General features: G+C 42.6%; 1 protein-coding gene across 1 annotated transcript; it reads right to left on the bottom strand.

The window, feature by feature from the left end:
* Positions 1-351: 351 nt before the first annotated feature.
* blvrb (biliverdin reductase B) lies at positions 352-8,445 on the bottom strand. The gene is made up of 5 exons (XM_071898794.2): positions 8,257-8,445; positions 6,134-6,295; positions 4,496-4,585; positions 1,726-1,857; positions 352-980 (listed from the first exon to the last, which is right to left on the bottom strand). Exons 1-5 carry the CDS (start codon positions 8,390-8,392, stop codon positions 826-828), a joined length of 675 nt encoding a protein of 224 aa, XP_071754895.1. The 5' UTR covers positions 8,393-8,445; the 3' UTR covers positions 352-825.
* Between the last annotated feature and the right edge of the window lie 10,809 nt (positions 8,446-19,254).

Genomic DNA, 19,254 nt, shown 5'->3' with positions numbered 1-19,254 from the left:
TGTAAACCTGCATCTAATAATGTTGTTTTATGTCCCTGTTGTGATCTTGTCTGTCTCCTTTCCATTTTTTATTCTTAATGTCTTTGTTTCCTTTTTTATCTACTCTTTTACTGTATTTATGATTGATTTACGTATCTATTTATTTATTCTATTTGCTTTGTAAAACACTTTGTGTAATACAAATAAAGTTTCTTATTATTATTATCATTATTATTATTTTTAGTAGTAGTAGTAGTAGTATTATCACCATTATTATTATTATCATCATTATTATTTGTATTACTATTAGTATTATTATCTCATTCCAGAGGCCTACAGCTATGCGGGTTCACATGACACTTGCACCAAAGATTCTTGTACAATAAACTCTTTTATTTCAAAAGCTATAAAAATGACCGGCATGTATTGGAGCGGCAACAGCAAGCATCACATGAGGAAACTTCCACTGACGGGACGCAAAGTGTCAACGTCAAGTTGTCCCATCGTACCGGCAAAAAGAAAGAATTGAGGAGAAGAAATGTAAACAGCAATAAAAGTTTGGCACTTGTATTAAATTTCTGTTAGTGTAGCTTATGTTAAATTTGAAATCGGTACAAACAAAAAAAAAACACTATAGGCTCAGTCATGATCATAAAGGGGGAAAACAGCAATCAGGCATTACTGGTTTATCTGAACAAGCAAGCAAGTAGTTTGAATCTAAACAGACTTCTTTCCTTCATTTGTCTCTAAATAAAAAAAAATAAAACTCTTCTCTCCAGTGTGTTTTGGTCAAAGCGATGGAACAGCAGGGAGTCAAACAGAGATGTAAAGGCTCGGCTGCCTGGATCAGCTGTACTGTCCTGACACCCCCACTGTCTTGCCGTCCCACTCCGAGGTGGACAGACACTTGACGAAGAAATGTCCCAGGTCGTGTTTAGAGATGGCTCTTCCCTTCAGCATGTTCTCCGTCACCGTGTAGCGCTCCGTCAGGGGGAGGTCGTCTGGAGAGGGGGGGGATGGAGAGAGAGGGAGAAAGAGAGAGAGAGAGAGAGAGAGGGCCAGAGAGAGAGAGAGAGAGAGGGAGAGAGACAGGGGAGATAGAGGGAGAAAGAGAGAGGGAGAGAGAGAGATGGAGAGAGATGGAGAGAGAGGGAGAGAGGGGGGGGCAGAGAGGGAGAAAGAGAGAGAGAGAGAGAGAGAGGGCCAGAGAGACGGGGGGAGATAAGAGGGAGAAAGAGAAAGAGAGAGAGAATTTTGAATTTTAAAAAGCTCATTTATTGACCTCTTCATCTTACAAAACCATTCAGAAACCAGTCCATTAGACAGGGTAAGCAGCAATTAGATTTCACTACCACCGCCCATAAACAGAGCGCAAAAAACAAACAAAAACACAAACAAAACTTCCATAAAAAAAAAAAAAATCAAGGGAAAGAGAGAGAGAAAGAGAGAGAGAGAGAGAGGACAGAGAGAAGTGTGTGTTCTGATATTTTACTCTATTCTACTATCTGTGGTTCACACACAATCAGAAACAAAAAAAAAAACAACTGCAACCTGAAATTCATTATTCATAAATAAGGTTGATTTGATTTCCTATTTTGTAAGCAAAGGCCTCAGTTAGGCTAATAACCAATGCACTTTTATGTCAAAAATCCTTTTCTAAGAAATGGTGTCTGTAGGTTTTTTTTTTTTTCAAATGGAGGATATCTCATGTTGGAATGAAAGTCTCCAGCTGGACCTGCTACTGACCAGCGATGTGAGGAGGCATGACGGCCACGTAGTCCAGACCGCACTCCTTCAGCACCGAGTACATCCTGTCATGGTCCTCCGTCACAGCAAGCAGGCGGGGCGGGACTTTGGACCGGTCCCACAGCAGGAAGGCTGGGAGGGGGAGGAGAGGAGAGGAGAGGAGAGGAGAGGAGAGGACAGGAGAGGAGAGGACAGGAGAGGAGAGGAGAGGAGGAGAGGAGAGGAGAGGAGAGGAGTGGAGAGGAGAGGAGAGGAGAGGAGAGGAGAGGAGAGGAGAGGAGGAGAGGAGAGGAGAGGAGAGGACAGGAGAGGAGAGGAGAGGAGAGGAGAGGAGAGGAGGAGAGGAGAGGAGAGGAGAGGAGAGGACAGGAGAGGAGAGGAGAGGAGAGGAGGAGAGGAGAGGACAGGAGAGGAGAGGAGAGGAGGAGAGGAGAGGAGAGGAGGAGAGGAGAGAAGAGGACGGGAGAGAAGAGGACGGGAGAGGAGAGGAGAGGACAGGAGAGGAGAGGAGAGGAGAGGAGAGGACAGGAGAGGACAGGAGAGGAGAGGAGAGGAGAGGAGAGGAGAGGAGGAGAGGAGAGGAGAGGAGAGGAGAGGACAGGAGAGGAGAGGAGAGGAGAGGAGGAGAGGAGAGGACAGGAGAGGAGAGGAGAGGAGGAGAGGAGAGGAGAGGAGGAGAGGAGAGAAGAGGACGGGAGAGAAGAGGACGGGAGAGGAGAGGAGAGGACAGGAGAGGAGAGGAGAGGACAGGAGAGGAGAGAAGAGGAGGAGAGGAGAGGAGAGGAGAGGAGAGGACAGGAGAGGAGGGGAGAGGAGGAGAGGAGAGGAGAGGACAGGAGAGGAGAGAAGAGGAGAGGAGAGGAGAGGAGGAGAGGAGAGGAGAGGACAGGAGAGGAGAGGTGAGGACAGGAGAGGAGAGGAGAGGAGAGAAGAGGAGAGGAGAGGAGAGGAGCGGAGAGGAGGAGAGGAGAGGACAGGAGAGGAGAGAAGAGGAGAGGAGAGGAGAGGACAGGAGAGGAGAGGAGAGGAGAGGAGAGAAGAGGACAGGAGAGGAGAGGAGAGGAGAGGAGAGGAGAGAAGAGGAGAGGACAGGAGAGGAGAGAAGAGGAGAGGAGAGGAGGGGAGAGGAGGAGAGGACAGGAGAGGAGAGGAGAGGAGAGGAGGGGAGAGGAGAGAAGAGGAGTGGAGAGGAGAGGAGAGGAGAGGAGAGGAGAAAAACAAACATTGGAGTATAGGAGTGGTAAGATTGGAGAGGAGAGGGGGGAGAAATAAAGGATGAAATCGAGGGAGTGGGAAGAATGGAAGGGAAGGGGAAATGAGAAAGGAAGGGTTGAGGAGAGATGGAGAGAGTGACAAGATGAAGGAGAAGAGGAAAGAGGAGAGGAAAAGCCATATGAGGAGGAAAGGAGGAGAGAGATGAAAAAAGAGAAAGAGGGGCAGAGGGAAGTGGAGGAGTGCATGTTGTTTCAATGGGCTTTTCTTCCTGTTCTCTCCTCTGGACAGATGCTTGTCAGTTAAATTACCTGTGTGTTTATTTTAGGCGTTTAGAAGATGCACAAGCAGCCGATAGTCAGAGATCCAAGAGATTAAACAAAAGCACCGAGGCAAAAACTGCAAGTAACTGCAAGTGAAATGTAAATGCATACGCAAATAATTCATACTTTTTGTTTTAATCTGCTTGGATTACCGGATGGGTGGGGTTTAGCACATCATGGTAAGTCTCTAGCGACAGAAAAGTAGATTTATCTGACTTTAAAATACTTTTCTCTTAACAAATTCAAATACATGGAGGGAATTCAAATGGAAGGTAATTACGAGATTTCTTCGGACACCAGAAATAGTGGCTAAAATGGGCTCAACACACTCAAATAAATGTTGGAGAAATTGTGGTACACAAATTGGCAACCATACCCACGTATTTTGGACATGCCCTAAATTAAGAACATTTTGGGAAGAGGTGTTTGAGGCCCTTAAAGAAGTATTCCACCAAAATTTCACAAAAGATCCAAAGGTGGCACTACTGGGAGTAATACCGGAAGGCATTGATGGAAGAGCTAAAAAAATATCTTTTACAAATATTGCTAACAGCAGCAATTAAATGCATCACAATTAAGTGGTTAAAACCTGACCCCCCCCAACATACAATATATGGACTGAGAAAGTATGGGAAATGTATCAGATGGAACAAATAACATACTCTTTGAGACTCCAAAAAGATATATTTATTAAAAGGTGGAGCCCTGCCATGGCTATATTGATACAGTGAAGCGATCTAAATCCTTCTGTACACTCTGATTCATACATGTATCTTTATCTCCCCAACTCATCTTATCTCTTTATGCATATACACACGGCCATACTATTACACACATTTACACACAACCCCCCTCCCTGACCCCTATTCCCCGCCCCCCCCCCCCCCCCTTTTTTTTGTGTGTTTTTTTTTGTGTTGTTTTTTTGTTTTGTTTTGTTTTTTGTTAAATTATCTATAAACCATATAGGTACAGCTGAAAAAGCAGAAAAAACAGTAGACAAAATTGTGAATATGATTGTATAAGTTGCTGAAACTGAAATAAAAACTAAGTTAAAAAAAAAAAAAAAAAAAATTTTGTCTTGATTGTCTAAACTTACTGATATTCATTGCAGTGTCTAATGTGGCAAATCCCACTCAAATCCCCCCCATTTCCAGGTACTATTTCTAACTATTTTACCCAGATCTGCTACATAACACAGGCTGCATACCATCAATATTCTCTATGATGATCCGTACCTGACATGCAGCCGACGACCTTGCGGATCCCGCGAGCCTTCATGGCATCCAGGATGTTCTTGGTGCCTTCAGACATCATGGTGGTCGGACCTGAGACAGACAGGACAGGAGCAGAGCTGGTGCTGATGGAGGTAAGAATTAAGATGATGTGTAATAAAACTTCTACACAGGAAGCCAATTAGATTTCACCATTGCCATGTCATACAGAAATTAAATATTTAAAGTTCTGATAATTTGACAACACAAAACTGATCCATAAATGTCTACATAATGATGCTCCTCGGGTTCCTAAGTGACTCTGGTTACAATACAGACTGAAAAACGACCAAATTTTCTAGATTTTATTCCAAGAAAGCTTCTGAGAAACTATGATGAGGGACGTCAACACAGATCCAGTATCCATCTGTCTTCTTCTATGCAAGATGGTCTAACTAGGGCTGAATCTGGCCAGAATCTTGTGGTGTGTGTCCGTCTTTAGTCAGATTTCAAAGCGTCCTTTTTGTGCACCTACCTCTATAGGAATTCATGAACGGTGAAGCACCAGAGCTGGCCTCTCTGTGAGCCATACAGTCAGCACCACCTTTTATTAACAGTTTATCATTTTAATTTCTTTTTGAAAACTTAGCCTATGTTTTACTTCTAACATGCTATATATGCGAAAAAGAAGTCATTTGCCCGTTTGCAAATACTGATATTGAGAACTGGGGAAAAATCCTGACTGACTGATCCTGATCCTTATGGAGATTTGCATGATAAATAGAGAATTATTCAACCACAGTGAAAAATCACTAGAAAGGCCAAGCTGCAGTCAAATGACAGCTGTTTTGAATTTAAACATTTCAATTTCACACCTTTTAAAACATTCCTGACTTTTCCTCAACCCACTCTGTACAAACCAGTGTTGATAGATTAGTTACATTTATCCCATTCAACTGACGGCTTGCTGGCTTTCTCTTCGCCCCCCCAAAATCTATTAGCCTTTCCAGTGTTCATAGTCAAACAGGGTTATGTATTGTTAAAGTCTCTGGCGACCTCTAGTGGAGATTACACAGCACTACAGTTACAAACTGCAAGCCTCCCTGTGTGAGTGAGCATGGTCAGTCATGTAAGATAAGATGAACTTTATCAAAACCTGGTCCTTGCAGCAGCAAAAAATAGGAAAGAGATAGAAATACAACAAAAACAAAGAAATATTGTAGATTAAAGTGTGTGTGTGTGTGTGTCAGTCTCAGCGCACTCTTAAAATAGAAAGTAGGCCCTATGTGTTCTGTATTTATTCTTTATTATTCCAGTTTTTTTTATGTATTTGGATTTGTGCTTTGTTCCTTCTATGTTTGGTGTCTTAAATGTCTTGGTGCTCTATCTATCTATCTATCTATCTATCTATCTATCTATCTATCTGTCTATCTATCTATCTATTTTTAAAGTAACACAAGATGCATTGCCCAAAACTAATGTACAATTGTTCAACACATCTGTATGTGTCTGGTTTGGGATAGGAGAGAGAGGCAGACAGACAGAAAGAGGGACGTGTGTGTGTTTCTGCATCTGCATCATGCTCTCTCTTCATGTTTACTTGTTGTTTACTTTATGTTGACTTGTTAGTGTGTGTTTCCCCCTGCGTGTGCAGAGTCTTACTGAGGTCGCTCCTGGTGCCCAGCACGATGATGACGGCGTCCTGGCCCTCCATGGTCTTCTTCACGTCCTCTTTATTCAGCACGTCTCCCACCACCACCCGGGACGCCTTGTGGTCGGCCGGCAGCCTGGCGGGGTCCCGCGCCAGCACCGTGACGCTGTAACCTGCAGGGAGACACGAGGGAGTGGGAGAGAGAAAAGAGACACAACATGTACTCAAATCATACAGGTTAAAGGAAGAATCCACCCTCAGATACTCTCACACTGTTTTGTGTCATCAGTGATGTTCAAAGCATTCCAGGAGTTATTTTGTGATGAAGAGTTGTAATTTACTTTTTTGGTGAACCCTGCTTTCCTTCAACCTGCCTCGTCTACTTCTACTTCAGTTAATTACTTCCTACATTTCCCAGAATGCCTTTCAACAATCCCCAGAGAACAGGTGTGAATGTGTCAGTTTGAATCCAAGGTGGGCATACTGGCATATAAATAGCTTGAAAGTGTGCAAATTTGACTTTTATATTATTCCCTTTTCATTTTTATGCCCCTTTCAGTTGCAGTCTAATTCAATGTTAAAGGAGCTGCATTTCTAACTTAAGATGCACCTCCGTCAAGTATGTGAAATCTACGTGAAGCCGCCCTTTCTGCACGGTGGAGATAGTGAGCAGCTCTCTGCTATCGGCTGCCGGCGGCGCGGCCGACTGTGACTCAGCACAGCTGACCGGTAACGTCTAACATGACTCGACAATTCTTTGGTCCCGTGGGGAAAAGAGAGCGAGGAAATGAAAATGCTGGCAAATCAAATATCAAATCAAATGACACACTGCATTTGCATAAGTGATTTGTGGGTCAAGCATATCAAAACTTAATATTAATGCATTTATTTCCAAAAGCAGCAGCAGGGGAACAAACAACACACATGTATCGGGCTACAAGCCTTCATCGGTGTGTCTACGCTCACTGGTTTCTTATAGAACACAGCGCCTCATTTCCATCTGACTTTTTTTTCACCAATTTGTTTGATGGATCAGCACCAAGTTAAACTGGTTGTGAGCGAGGACTTTGACACTTTACGGTTTAAAGTGCACCATTTAAAATACGCCTCGCCTTGCCTCTATGAGAATCTATCAATCAGATCAATCAAATAATAGGAGGAACTGGAATTTGTGGAAATCTGGAACTTCTGAAATTGTTTTCTGAATAACCAAACCACAAACCCCTGACCTTGACATGCAGAGGTCGTCTGAGGAAATAATTTGGAAGGTGGATCAAACCACTTCCACTTGTAATCCTCAACCACTGTTTGGTTGAAGTTTACACAGAAAATGTTCAAAATCTGAAATTATTAACTATACTTTTATTGATTAAAACATCTGATCGTCTTGAACAAAGCTCCATAAGCATTCAATAACGTACGTTGCAGCAAACGTTTGGACAACTTGACAGAGACTTTGTTTTAATTTTATTATAAATCTATCACCAGCTCTTGTCATTATAGCCTACACCTTCTGTTCTGCTCTATTTTGTCTCCTCTTTTGTGTTTTGGTGTATTGTAGGCTAACCTGCTGTGATGAGCTTCTATTCTGTTCTATTCTATTCTACTCTACTCTAACCCAGTTTTCTCTGTGGACGCTCACCATGGATCATCAGATCCTGTGTATTGATAAAGTTCTATTCTATTCTATTCCTGTGACATCCAAGCCATGTAGGCGCTCAGATCCTGGGTATTTATTCTGTTTTATGCTATTCCATTCTATTATGTTCTATTCTATTTCAGGGGTTCCCAATTCAGTTTCATGTCACTGTCATACATTTACATAGGCTATTTTCTCATTGGACTAACTTCAAGTGAATGAAGTAACTGAAATTAACTTAAACTATTCCTCATTTTGCTGGGGACCTCCTGGAGCCCCATCAAGGACCCCTGGGTGTCCCCGGAACCCAGTTTGGGAACCACTAGTCTATTCTACTTTACTCTATCTGTTCAGTTCGATTCTATTTCTCGTACATCCATACCAGGTTTCTGTGTGGGCGCTCATCATAGATCATCAAATCCTGTGTATAGGTTGCTGTCTATTCTATTCTATTCCATTCTATTCTCTCCTATTCTATTCTATAGGCTATCTTACCTGCAGCCACGGCTTGCTGGACGGTCACCTGCCCGGTCATTCCCGTGCCTCCAAATATCGCGACGTTTTTGATGGAGTCCGACATTTTCACTATTCTCTTTAGCAGGTGAACTTTAGAATGAAGCAACAACTTCATACACCGCCGGTTAAAAACTACAGCGAGTCCGAAACTTACTTTCGCTCTTATTACATTTGACATTTGAAGACCCGCCCCTTTTACGTAAGAGGAAGAGCGGCACTTCCGGGGGACGTCAGGCTCCTCCTCCTCCTCACAGGGAGTTAAAGGAGCCGCGCTGCTATAACGGCTCGGTGGAATACTCAGTTCTGATTGGCCAGAAACATTCTGAGGACTGTTATTTCTGAATGGCAGCCCGCTGGTTCACAGCTCATCACATCACTCCCAGTCCGTTCTGTTGATTTCTAATCAAATCAGGATTATCAGGCCTTGAAAAGCCTTGAAAGTTTGTGGATTTGAGAAAAACAAAATATGGCCTTGAAAGTTTTTTTTTTTAATTAATGAAAGTAGGCTTCTTGTTCTTGTTTTTTTATTCAAATCTAGAACCCAAATTCATCAACATACCTCAGCTCTCTGAACCTGTCTCCATCTGCAACACACTTCACATCCTGAGGAAAACCGATGTCATGTTTCCCCAAAACATGACAGTTTTGAGTCCTTGAATTTCACCAAACAAATCCTTGAATTTGATGTCCAAGTGAGTGTAGGAACTCTGTCAAATTAACTAGCGATACCTTGTGGGTTAGGGTTAGGGATGCTACAGGCGTTTCCATGGTTACAGCTCTGCTACAGTGTAGCCACGGATGCCAGCCACAGACATTATAGGTTACAGTTCTGCTCATGGGGTTCTGCTACAGTGTAGCACATGGATGCTAGCTACAGGCGTTTCTATGGTTACTGTTCTGTTACAGTGTAGCACATGGATGCTAGCTACAGGCGTTTCTATGGTTACTGTTCTGTTACAGTGTAGCACATGGATGCTAGCCACAGACATTATAGGTTACTGTTCTGCTACAGTGTAGCACATGGATGCAGCTACAGGCGTTTCTATGGTTACTGTTCTGTTACAGTGTAGCACATGGATGCTAGCTACAGGCGTTTCTATGGTTACTGTTCTGTTACAGTGTAGCACATGGATGCTAGCCACAGACATTATAGGTTACTGTTCTGCTACAGTGTAGCACATGGATGCAGCTACAGACGTTTCTATGGTTACTGTTCTGTTACAGTGTAGCACATGGATGCTAGCTACAGGCGTTTCTATGGTTACTGTTCTGTTACAGTGTAGCACATGGATGCTAGCCACAGACATTATAGGTTACTGTTCTGCTACAGTGTAGCACATGGATGCAGCTACAGGCGTTTCTATGGTTACTGTTCTGTTACAGTGTAGCACATGGATGCAGCTACAGACGTTTCTATGGTTACTGTTCTGTTACAGTGTAGCACATGGATGCAGCTACAGACGTTTCTATGGCTGCAGTCTTGCTGAACTATTTTTTCTTGCAAATTGGGTGGCGAATGACGTTAGATGCAGGAACTTTGCCATAGGGTGGAGTGAACTGACGCCCCAGCCTAGTTGTCTGAAAGGAAGATACAGAGTCTGATGAAGATGTTTCCCCAAAACAGGGTTCATGATCGCAGTGCTAAATCACCTCTTGTCTTTAATGGAGACTTAGGGACAGTCAAAAGAGCTTTATGCAGATAAAAAAAAAAAAACGACTCTTATATACAAAGGAAGTCAATAGATATGAGGTGACTCTGGTGCAGCACTAGATCAGACCTCAGAAGGCCCTCAAGCAGAAACCGTCGCAAGACAAAAACTCAACCAACTGGATATTCATGAATTCTGCCTGTAAATTGGTGAATTCATTTGGAGTGTAGAAAGGCCTGGAGGAGGCTAACCTGTTTATTCATGCTTCTTTAGACAGACTTGCAGTGGGCTACACTCCTCAGTCAGTCAGTTTAGACACAATAAAAGACCAGTGACGGAGAAATGATTCTGTGTGTGTGTGTGTGTGTGTGTGTGTGTGTGTGTGTGTGGCCTGCATCTCACAGCACCACTTCCAAAACAGACTCACTCTTTAGAAGCCTCAAGTGCACTTAGCTTTTCCTTTCGACTCCATTTTGTCATAGGAAAAGTTTGTTTATCTAGGCTATTTATACTGGCCAAGGCCTTTAGTCCATATTGTTTCTAATGGAGACTTTTGTCAGATTTTCAACATAACCTCTCACCTTATTCATTTCTGAATGAAGATTATTGTTTTTTGATGTTTTTTTGATGTGTGTTGTTTCTCCGTTCTGGCATTTTCAAGATGGCACTAACTGGCCTAAGGACGGCTCTTCAATGTTTGCTTAATGTTCTGTATGTCACACACAATATCTCGGATGCCGCTCATCAGATTTTCATGAAACTTAAGAGAATGATGCGTCTCATTGCTCCATTCTGGCATTTTTAAAATTGCATTGATTATTCTAAGGGGGGCGCTGCAACATTGTTTCACCTGTTGGATTTTGCTGAAACTTCTTGGAATGATGCATCTCACAACTGGATTCTCCCATTTTCATAATTACACTGACTGTCCCAAAGGGAAGCTGCAAATAATAGTCAAGTTGCAAGCCATTGTAAAACACTGAATAAAAAGACATGTCACCCCATAACAGTTAATTAAAATATTAATGCCCCAACTGAAAATCACCACTGTTGGTAGAAGTGTGGCTTACCAACCACTTTGTTTAGCTAGCTGCTGTTCAAGAATATTGCTTGGTGGAAGAATAATGAATTTATTATTAGACTATTAACGATTAAAAATAAAATCGAAGAATCCACCTCAACAAATACAGAAATGCATCCCTCGAAAGTAAAAATAGTCAATATTAGTGTTGGATGTTGTTAAAGGCATTAACATCATTTTATGCCAATTAATTTTTACATTAGACTGAAAGGGGGCGGAATCCAGAATCCCTTATTTGGGCTGAAAAATGATGTCACGCTTGAACAATAAACGCACACAACATGACAGTTAGCCTAATGTAGCCTAAATATTAATACGCTAAACGAAAACCACCACTCATAGTTAGGCTATGTGTCGCTTAGCAACCACTTTGTTTAGCTACTATTCAAAAAGAACTCACATTTAATAATTAGTATCGTTATCTAACAATTAACAATTATAGCCTAAATATAAAAATAACAGATGTATTTAACATTTGCATTCTTTTTTATTTATTTATTTTTTAAACCATAAAACGCCTCTCAGCTGTTCTCAAATCAGTGTAAAGCACGGCCTCTTGTGGCTTATACTGCTAAAAATCTATCACTTATTGACAGCACCTCTCTTGCTCTCTCTCTCTCTCTCTCTGTCTCTCTCTCTCTCTCTTGCTCCCTCCCTCTCTCTCTCTCCCTCCTCTCTCTCTCTCTCTCTCTCTCTCTCTCTCTCTCTCTCTCTTGCTCCCTCCCTCTCTCTCTCTCCCTCCCTCTCTCTCTCTCTCTCTCTCGCTCCCCTCGCCGCACTGATGCTGATTTCTCCCCAGTCTCAGCACCAGAGGAGAGGAAGAGGAGGGAGGAGGAAGGAGAGGTTGTGTCAGGTGGAAACAGGGACCTCTATGGATATCATCACCCTCCACCGGCTCGCATCCGTAACACCGAGAGCATCTCCGGCCGGCCGCCGCTGCTGCTGCCGCGAGCACGGCACCTTTCAGCCCGACAAGACGCTGCGTTTCCACGGCGGACTCCTTCGGCTGTGACTATAATTACCCAGATTTACCCTCCTTATCGTCTCCGCCTGTATAATAAGCACTAATAGAGGGAAGACCCCGCCGGAATAAAAGCGGAGCGCCAGTCTCCTCCATCGATAACCCGCTCTCCTCATCGATTCAACCCCACGACGTCTGCATTTGGAGGATAAAACAAACCCAAAAATTGACACTGCAGCCGAAGGTAAGGCCGTCAAAAGCGGGACGGGATGGTGTTTATTTGTCATTCCCTGTGTGAGAGGAGTCGAGGTGGTGTTTTTTTTTTTTTTTTTTTTTTTTTTGCAGGGACGCCGGCCTGCATTTGGGTGCAGGGTACCGCAGTGATCCGGCGGGGGGACGCGGTGTTTTACCTCGGGTTTTTTTTTCTCCCTATCTGTGTCTGTTCAATTATCTGCGCCGGGCAAAGTGTTTGGGGTCTTACGGTTGTGTGCTGTGACAGTTTGTGCAGGGAGATTGAAATGGTAAATGGGCAGATAGAGCAGAATAGAGGCCTAGTGTCAGAGCTTTTTTTCAATAGGCTACGGTATATTGTTGCATGTCATACCTGGTCATTTTAGGCTTGCTAGGGAATTAACCTCTTACAGGCTTAAACTACAGATGCTCGTGTTGGCTCCGGTATCCTTTTATCAAACCATGAGCCTGACAATAGAAATAACAACAACACAACAACTTCCCTAACGAGAAATCACTATATTCCTATAATATTCCTGTAGGGACTTCTAGTGTGTCTGTGGTGCCTAGTAGTAAGTTATACAGACCCTGCAGTACTTTATGGCGCTTCTATCCCCTATGGTACCATTATAATATTCTTATAGAGACTTCTACTTGTGCAGGGACATTTGTATAGTATCCTCCTGCCATTTACTATAGGATTATAGTTGGGGTTTTTTCCCCAACTATAGAAATAACAATAGCAGAACTTGCTTGAGCAATAGAAGGAGCAGATGTAGCCTGTGCCTCGTGTTAATCTAGTCTATTTGATCACAGCTGCAGTGAAAAAAGTGACTACAACCCCGATTTTGCATCGAGATTACAATCAACCATTGGATGATTGGATGTGGTCATGATTTGTGGTGTTTCTGGTGAATGATCTGCAGTTATTAGACCACCAAGAGAGGCTCAAGGTGTATAGGGATGGGTTGGATCGTTAGTTGGTGCAGGAGATGTGTGTGTGTGTGTGTGTGTGTGTGTGTGTGTGTGTGTGTGTGTGAGAGAGTTGGGAAGAGGAAGATGCAGGAGAGAGGAAGATATGTGTCCGTACGTATCATTTTACAGTTAAAAGTCTTAGCTAATGAGCAGTAGGCTATACAGTCATTTCATTTTTCAAATCTATTGATTATTGATAGCCAATACTCCACAGCTCACACACACACACACACACACACACACACCACTGCCTCCACTTGTATAATATACTTCAGGTATCACTATAATAATCCTATAATATTCCTGCAGGGACTCACAGTGTGTCTTTGCTGCTCAATAGTGAGTTTATAGTGACCTCATTAAACTTTATGGTATTTTATCTCCTATAATATTCCTATAGGGACTTTACAGTGTGTCTGCATGGTACTCGGTGGTGACGTCACAGTGACCTTATCATGCATTAGCCTATGTACTTTATCTCCTATGGTATCTCTATAGTATTCCTATAGTGACTTAGAGTGTGTCTGCATGGTTCTCAATAGTGGTTTTATCGCAACCTTATCGTACTTTATGGCAGTTTATCTCTATCCTATAATATTCCTATAGGATTTATAGTGTGTCTATGTTATCCAATAGTGACTTTATAGTAACCTTATGATATTTTATCTCATCACTATAATACTCCTATAATATTCCTATAGGGTGTTAAAGCGTGCATGTGATACTCAATAGTGAGTTTATAGCAACGTTTTTGTCTCTAATTATTCCTATAATATTCCTATAGTAACTTCTAGTTTTGCTGTGATGTTTGTATTGCAGCCTTCTAAACTGTATTATAGGATTACTATAGGTGCGGGCTGTTTGTGGGACCACAGACTGGGACTGGGCGTCGGCTGCTCCTCTCTCCTCTCACAGATGTTTCACTCTGCTGAGGTGAAAGTGAGTGGAGGCGAGTGACGCAACGCAGCAGTGCGGTGCGTGCTGCGTGACGTCACGGCGCTGGCGCTGATGTCCGCGGTTCCTGTACCTGAAGGCTCTCTATCTGTGTGTGTGTGTGTGTGTGTGTGTGTGTGTGTGTGTGTGAGAGGGAGAGAGAGAGAGAGAGAGAGAGAGAGAGAGGGAGAGAGAGAGAGAGAGATTTGTACTTCAATCCAAGAACAGGTTTGAGTTTTAGACATTTTTGTCATTCTGGATAAAATTTAGGATTCAAGTTTAGGGTTTACAGTTAGAATTGGGATTAGGTTTAGGTTAGGATAAGGGTTAGGGCTAATGTTAGTTTAGGGTTAGTAGCCTACTCAGGTTTAGGGTTACTATCAGTATTAGGATTATGATTTAGGTTAGAGTAGCCTAACTGTTAAGGTTAATGGAAAACTCCACCCTAAAACACTTTAACACACTTCAAGAACAGCTCTTGTACCTTGCATGTCTGGGGCTATTTTGTTGTTTAGTGGTACATTTTCTTCTTCCTGTGGATAACTGATCAAATGCAGACAATGTGACGTCATGTTGAGATATTCCCAGCAGCTACAGTGGAGTTTGATATCAGAAAATGTTTCAGGATGTAAAACATCAGCGGTAAACATCAGGTTTTTGGTGTCAGTCCCTCAGAATCAAAGAGCGAGGGCTTCTTTCTAGAGCCGCCATTTTGCACCAAGAGACGTTCAACAATCATACAGGGAGAAATCCATCGTACAAGAGGAGAGAGACCACCACTGAAGTAGAAGTAGATGAGGCAGGTTGAGGGAAAATGGGTTCACCAAAAACAGTAAATGACAACATTAAAATAACTCCTGGGATATTGAACATCACAGATTGATGATATCTAACAGTGTAAGAGTATCAGAGGACGTCTCTTTCCTTTCAGGTTAGTTTAGAGTTCAGACTTTTAGGGTTAAGGGGGGTATGTATGCACCAGAGTCTTGTCCCAAAATCTTTCATCTTATTATAGCCCCAGCATGATAGAGCACTTTGTTCTGTCTTCATACCTACATTCAGTGTTAAACTGTCCGATGTGTTTCTCCGCTCACCCCAACCCTCAGGAACTGTAAAGTACTTTCTGGCTGTTTCAGAGTCAGAACCCCCGAGAAAAACCTCCATTACTTATTTAAGATTTCCCCCTTCAGCGTTTTGTGTTGCAGCTGAAGAGAAGAATCAGTTTAATTTCCATGTAATAAATACGCACAGGAATTTATTTTGGTTGACGTTGGTGGATTCACACATCAACAACATACAGAGCATCACAGTTCATACGTGACATACAGTAGCCTACATGGACAACACAGCCTCACATACAGTGTAAAGGGACAGTGCAAGACATATTATGGACAGAAGACTATACATATACCAGTTGGGAGCCGAAGTGGAAGTGCAGGCCAAAGCCTTCCCCTGGTTGACTAGCAGTGAAGTTGCTAACGCGATTTTCCATTGACTACAAAATATTCTGTCTTCTGCAACTAAACAAAGCAATGACTGGTGTTGATATTCACCTCTCTCCACACTACGTAGCATAAGCTTTTAGACGATTTGTTTCTGTTATTTCAGGGTGTAGAAACGTACAGAAAAGATTTGTTTAGTTTGGTAACTAATTTTATCATTCATGTATAATACTGAATGTAATTAAGCCAAATTAGATGTGTTGATGCTTACTACAGCATATTTCAAAATCAAAGCCATATACTGTTTTGATTGCTTATATGAAATAAACTCCCATATACTGACATAGGGTAAAGTCAACCAAAGGGTTGGTAGAAATTATGTCAACTTCGGCTCCCTATAGGCCTACATATATATATATATATATATATATGATATATATATATAGATATATATGTTTAACATTTAGTATTCTTTATGTGGACTCTCGCAGTGTAAAATATAGAGGGAAAAATGAATTGTTTGTATTGGAGAACCTACATTAGATTTCTGACTATGTGCTAAAATAGAGAATGACCAGGTGTAATTTACTCAGTTCTAAGTTCAAAAGTGAATTCAGTTGACAAATTGATACCCAATTGTTACAAAATAGACCGACCACCAGCCTGTTCCTCACAGTCGTCAATCGACCGCCATGTCAGCTTGATAGAAGAGGTCGAGATAAAATGTGATGTGTCAATCTGAATTTGATGAGATTGATGAGGACTGATGTGTGTGTGTGTGTGTGTGTGTGTGTGTGTGTGTGTGTGTGTGTGTGTGTGTGTGTGAGAGAGAGAGAGAAAGGGGGCAGTACATTGAGGGTCTGGTCCCCATTAAGCCTTGGGGAAATGAGACACAGAGCTGCTGCCAGTGACTGATTAACACTGGCAGCTGTCTCTCTCTCTCTCTCTCTCTCTCTCTCTCTCTCTCTCTCTCTCTCTGCCTCTCTCTCTCCCTCTTTCTCTCTCTCTCTCCCTGTCTCTCTCTCTGCCTCTCTCTCTCTCCCTGTTTCTCTCTCTCTCTCTCTCTCTCTCTCTCACACTCCTCTCACTTTCTTTATCTCTGTTTAGTGATATGCCTTTCTGTCTCTCTCTCTCTCCCCCTCACTTTTTCTCTCTTTCTCTCTATTTCACTTCTCTCCTTCCCTGTCACTCTTTCTGTTTCTCTCTTTTTTCCCATCTGTCTCTCTCTAGGGCTCTTTCTGTTTCTTTCTCTATATCTGTCTTTTGATTATGGCTGTCTCCCTCTCACTCCCTCACTTTTTCTCCAATTCTCTTTTTCTGTCACTCTCTTTCTATTTCTCTCTGCCTCTCTCTTTTTTCTGTCAGTCTCTCTATCTCTGTCTGTCTTTCTCTCCCTCTCTGTCTTTTTCTCTCTCTCTCACTCCTTCTCTTACTCCCTGTCTTTCTCTCTGTGTTGTGATACGCCAATCTGTCTCTCTCTCACTATCATCCTCCCTATATTGCTTCTCTTTTGCTCTGTCTCTCTCTCTCTCTTTCCGTCTCTCCCTCCCTCAATTCAATTCAAATGAGCTTTACTGGCATTAAACACATCAGTGTCTGTTCTCTCTCTCTCTCGCTCTAACCTCTAAATCAGAAGAGAGAGAGGCAGACTTCTGCTTGTCAGTCTGTGATCTATGCTATTCTTGGATCATTAGCGGTGGAAGATCATCACTGACAAAAATAAATAAATAAAACAGAGCGCCGTCGTTTTGATCACCGCCACGACTGAAGCATGTCTTCTTCATCATGGAGTCGAATGCGGCACAACTTTTACATTCTCGCTGCTAAAGCCGATGATGCACAGGCAAGTTTTTAAGGCAAACTTGGGGCAAAATTTGACAGTTGGAGGAATAAAAATGGGACACTTTTACGCCTTTGTAGCTCATTCCAGCTAACATACCATACGCCTATTTGACAATTTATGCCAAAAAAAGACAAAAACTTTTATATTTTAATATCAAAATTCTCATTGCTTTTACTTCCTGGAAAACTTTAGTGGTGAAAATTTAAAACCAATAAAACCATCAACGATTTTTGAACAATCCCACCCCTCTGCCCTTCCCATCAGCCTTTCTCTCCCTAACTGATCTCCCATTGGTTTACACTTTTGAATGATCCCTCCCCACGTTATGTCCCGCCCCCAACATCCTTTCAACAGAGATACATCACATCAAGGTCCAGATGGATAAAATAGCCATTTATTACTGGAAAAAAAGTCCCAGATTCCAGCTTTAGAGCTTGTTTCAAGGGCGCCTCGTCTTTGGCATCACGGGTGTTGTAGCTAAAGGTTCGGGTGCGGTGCCAAACCAGCCAAAACACAGGATGTGGAGACCAGACAGAGCAGAGGGGAGGTGAGGGAAGAGGGAAGAGGAAGGATTGGGAATAGGGGGAGAGGATGGAAGAGAGAAGGATGGACAAAAGCAGAAGAGAGGACAGAGGCGGGGGGGTGACGCTTTTATTACACCATTGGTGTAATGGTGATTTATAGTGGTTACCAATGGTGACAGCGTCGCTGGGGAGAGAAGGCAATAATAACACTGAGTGGTTTAGAGGAGAAAGCATAGTGACAGTCTGTTACACACACACACACACACACACATTTACAATCATACCATATGCAAAGGGTACACAAAACATCAAATGTTGCTGTAATACTAAAACACTAAAATGCAATGACTGACCTGCATTCACACAGCTTACTGTAGAAAACTATGTCACCAAGACAGACAGATAGGAGTCTGGCTTATGAAACGATAGTAAAGAGAACAACGACTGAAAGAGGAGTGACAGAGCTGAGGAAGAGTCACATAAACACACTCAAACCGCCTGGGGGGGAAACAAAGATGGCTGCCCAGAATATAGAACATTTCTTTTTAGAGTACTGTCCTATAAACCACAGTAAGGATAGGGTTAGGGTTAGAGTCCGCTGAGGGAAAACAAAGATGGCTGACATGATCCAGATTCTGTCCTTAAAGTGGTAATCTGCAAGATCCTTGTTGTTGTTTTTTTATTTTGTCTCTTTGTTGCTAAGCGCTCATCACTGTGGTGTTTCTGCACTGCACTTCCCAGAGATCACCTGTCAATCAAACAGTGTGGGCGGAGCTTGAATTTTCTGTTGATGCAGTTTGAGTTTCTCTTTTCTTTGTCTGTTCAGCCATGGTGGCTATCACTGCTCATGCTAACTACCCAGTTCTTCTTCTTCTGTTTATTCTGAACAAACCAATCACAGTAGAAAAGCAGATTGACATCTCAGAGTGACAATAATCATGGCGGCGTTCACTTCTGAGGTTTTAAACAGCTGATTGTTTCTGTTTTAATTCATCGATGCCATTCAGTTTTTTAAGGACTGACGAAATCGCTAAATCTAGCTCGTTATCATCCAATTCCTTTGCTGGTGCTGCCATTTTGGTTGTTGCTGTCGCTCTGTAATGCTCGTCATAAATAGGTTTGTCCTACATCGACCATCCAATCAGGTGTGTCGTACAGTATGTGTCCGAATTAGCTGCCTTGAACTACTAAGTTCAAGAAGTGCTAAAGACTGAGATTCATGGGGGCTGGACACCAGGCTACATACAACAGACATTCACAGACGATCCCTGAGCTTCCAGCTCCATGTCAGAGAGACTGCTGAACAGCGGACACAGTATCCTGTGGTCTAACTGAAAC

The sequence above is a fragment of the Centroberyx gerrardi genome, chromosome 6, assembly GCF_048128805.1.
Source record: "Centroberyx gerrardi isolate f3 chromosome 6, fCenGer3.hap1.cur.20231027, whole genome shotgun sequence".
Taxonomy (NCBI): Eukaryota; Metazoa; Chordata; class Actinopteri; order Beryciformes; family Berycidae; genus Centroberyx; species Centroberyx gerrardi.
The sequence above is the reverse complement of the archived record's forward strand: the minus strand, read 5'-3'. Positions and strand labels throughout refer to the sequence as shown.

Excerpts from the sequence above, each read along its gene's own strand:
- blvrb (XM_071898794.2), bottom strand. The coding sequence starts at position 8,392 with ATGAAGTTGTTGCTTCATTCTAAAGTTCACCTGCTAAAGAGAATAGTG. Across the intron at positions 6,296-8,256 it reads CCAGCAAGCCGTGGCTGCAG|GTTACAGCGTCACGGTGCTG; the intron begins GTAAGATAGCCT and ends GTCTCCCTGCAG. Across the intron at positions 981-1,725 it reads CATGCCTCCTCACATCGCTG|ACGACCTCCCCCTGACGGAG; the intron begins GTCAGTAGCAGG and ends CCCCCTCTCCAG.